Here is a 2,216-nt window from a genome sequence, read left to right on the forward strand (position 1 = left end):
ATCCCCCACCCCCACCCCCCCACCCCCCTTCCCCTCCCAACCCCTCCTCCCCCCCCCCCCCCTCCTCCCTCTGCGGACATACGGCAGTGGCAATGAGCTCGTCACGGAAAGGGTGGGTGGCAGCCATGATAAATGTTAAAGTCGACTCTGGTGTGAGCGAAGTTGGGTGCCTTTCACACAGCCGCCATTGCCGCTGTTGCTGCCGTTGACGGTGTCACTGTCACACTGCTGCGCTTGACGCTGTTGCTGCTGCCGATTGCTACGGCGCGACCAATGTCGCAACCAGAGCGGTGGCTGCCTGGCCAAGATCCGACTCACACACTCTTGATTCCGGCCCGATCAAGCCCTCAGTCCAAACCGTTGGCTGTCTCGTCCAACCCGAACAATCGCTTGGGTGATGCCCAGAGGCCATCTGGTCATTGCGCATAGGCCCTGCCTGCTACAGTCGATTCCGACTCATGCCGAGCTGCGGATGTCGTGGACGGCGGCGGCAAGGGTGGCGACGTGCGGATCGGGCTTGCCCAGTGCGGCCAGCGCCTCATCGAGGCGGAGCAAGTACTCGATGTTGGGGCCAGACTCGCCAGCGGCTGACGCGATCTGCGCGGCCATCAACGCTACCGGTGCCGGGCCAAGGTACGATGGATTGTCCGGCGTGGCAATATAGGTGCAGGCCTGGAGGATCCGCCCGTCCTCGGCGTGCACGTCGACGGTGATGAGCGCGTAGCCGTCCTTCTCGCGATGGTCCAGCCGCGCCCGCAACTCGTCGCGCTGCGGGCCATCGGGAAGGGCGTAGGCGCGACCCCAGACCCGATCTTCATCATCGGCGGCGGCATCGGCTCCACCAACCGCGCCAGTACCACTACCACCCACCGGCTCCAGTGTCACCACCCGCCCGGGCGCCTCGGCCGTGCCGCGGTGGTCGGTCGAGCCCTGGTGGAACCGGCGGCGCCAGCCGGAGACCCAGCCGACGACCGACTCGGCGTCCTCGAGGCCCGGCTCGGGCTTCCACACCAGCGAACCGTAACCAAACAACCACCGCGTCGCGTCGCTCTCGCTCTCGCTCTCACACATGTTTGCCTCGCTTGCTCTCCTCTTCCTCCCGAGTCGTGTGTGTTCGGTAATGCGATTGTACTCTGCCGCTGCCCTCGCGGTGACGTCATCGCGGTGCAGGGGCACTACCAGCTGCCGATACGAAGCGTGAGCTCTGCCCGATGTGTGTCCTGAGGATGGACAACAACCGGCTCGACGTTGGCGGCCTCGACGCAGATGAACCGAGCGGCATCACCGGGCGCAAGATCGGCCATGGTCGCGGCACGCTCGGCGCCCGGGTTCCACACCACCACATCACGGAAGCCAGCGGTGCGCTCGATGTCAAACAGGGTCTCGCCGGCCGCGTCGGTGATGGCCAGCGTGAGTGGCGCGCGCCGAAAGGCGGCGTCGACCTCGCCTGCAAAGCTGATGTCGGAGTCAGCTGGCCAAGTCTTGATGGCCATACCGTCGGTCTTGTCGACGTACACCACGCCTCCGAGGCCGGAAACCCGGACCTGCGCCGCATCCGGAACCGCAAAGTATGTGTGCAGCGCGTCGGTAAAGACCAGCGCGTTGGCCAGCGGCTCATGGACAGCCTGGTCGTACGTGTTCTCCTCCCGCCCGTTGGTCACCGCCCACGCCAGCCGAAGCGCATTGTCGTCGGTTAGCTCGACACAGTACTCGGCAGAGAACGGGAGCGTTCCCGGTGGCACTCCGTCCGACTCGTGGGTGAGCACAAGGGTCACTGCGCTCGGAGATGCGTCGGCAACCGTCCACGTGGCCTTGCGAGCAAAGCCGTGATTGCCGAGTGGGCCCTGACCGGCAAACTGCGGGAAGCAGACCGGGATGCCGCCACGGATGGCAGCATCGTGTGCATACACTGCAGCCTCTGATGTAAACAGCACCGATTCAGCATCCTTGCCCTTTGGCTGCCACGCCGTCACGTGCGCCCCGTGGAGAAAGACCGTCGCCAGCGCGCCTGTCGCCGCATGCTCCAGCCCCAGGTACTCCAGCCCCGAGCTATGCCTCTGCACCACGCCTGCGCCCACGCCTGCACCAGCACCTGCACCAGCCTCTCTACGTGCACCTGTCCCTGTCTCTGCCATGGTATCCGGTTTTCGTGTGGAGCAAGACAGGTGAGGGGGACAGATGGGGGGAGGGGGGAGGGAGGGAGGGGAGGGGGGGGA

General features: G+C 65.7%; 3 protein-coding genes across 3 annotated transcripts in view; all 3 read right to left on the reverse strand.

Moving 5' to 3' along the window:
• The window catches only part of AMSG_04198 (fructose-bisphosphate aldolase class-I), a gene marked incomplete at both ends in the record, with an annotated part of 1,647 nt that extends 1,520 nt beyond the window's left edge, over positions 1-127 (reverse strand). The window contains one exon of the mRNA XM_013903527.1: positions 83-127. Coding sequence (XP_013758981.1) covers positions 83-127 — 45 coding nt within the window. The remainder of the gene's footprint in view (positions 1-82) is intronic.
• A 329-nt stretch (positions 128-456) lies between these two features.
• Positions 457-1,107, reverse strand: AMSG_04199 (ChaC family protein; the record flags this gene model as incomplete). The annotated part of the gene is made up of 1 exon (XM_013903528.1): positions 457-1,107. The coding sequence occupies exon 1, from the start codon at positions 1,069-1,071 to the stop codon at positions 457-459; it is 615 nt and encodes a 204-aa protein (XP_013758982.1). The 5' UTR covers positions 1,072-1,107.
• A 5-nt stretch (positions 1,108-1,112) lies between these two features.
• On the reverse strand, positions 1,113-2,135 carry AMSG_04200 (aldose 1-epimerase; the record flags this gene model as incomplete). Its single annotated transcript, XM_013903529.1, has 1 exon — positions 1,113-2,135. The coding sequence occupies one exon, from the start codon at positions 2,133-2,135 to the stop codon at positions 1,176-1,178; it is 960 nt and encodes a 319-aa protein (XP_013758983.1). The 3' UTR covers positions 1,113-1,175.
• Between the last annotated feature and the right edge of the window lie 81 nt (positions 2,136-2,216).

The sequence above is a fragment of the Thecamonas trahens genome (assembly GCF_000142905.1).
Source record: "Thecamonas trahens ATCC 50062 unplaced genomic scaffold supercont1.17, whole genome shotgun sequence".
In the NCBI taxonomy this organism is placed as follows: Eukaryota; order Apusomonadida; family Apusomonadidae; genus Thecamonas; species Thecamonas trahens.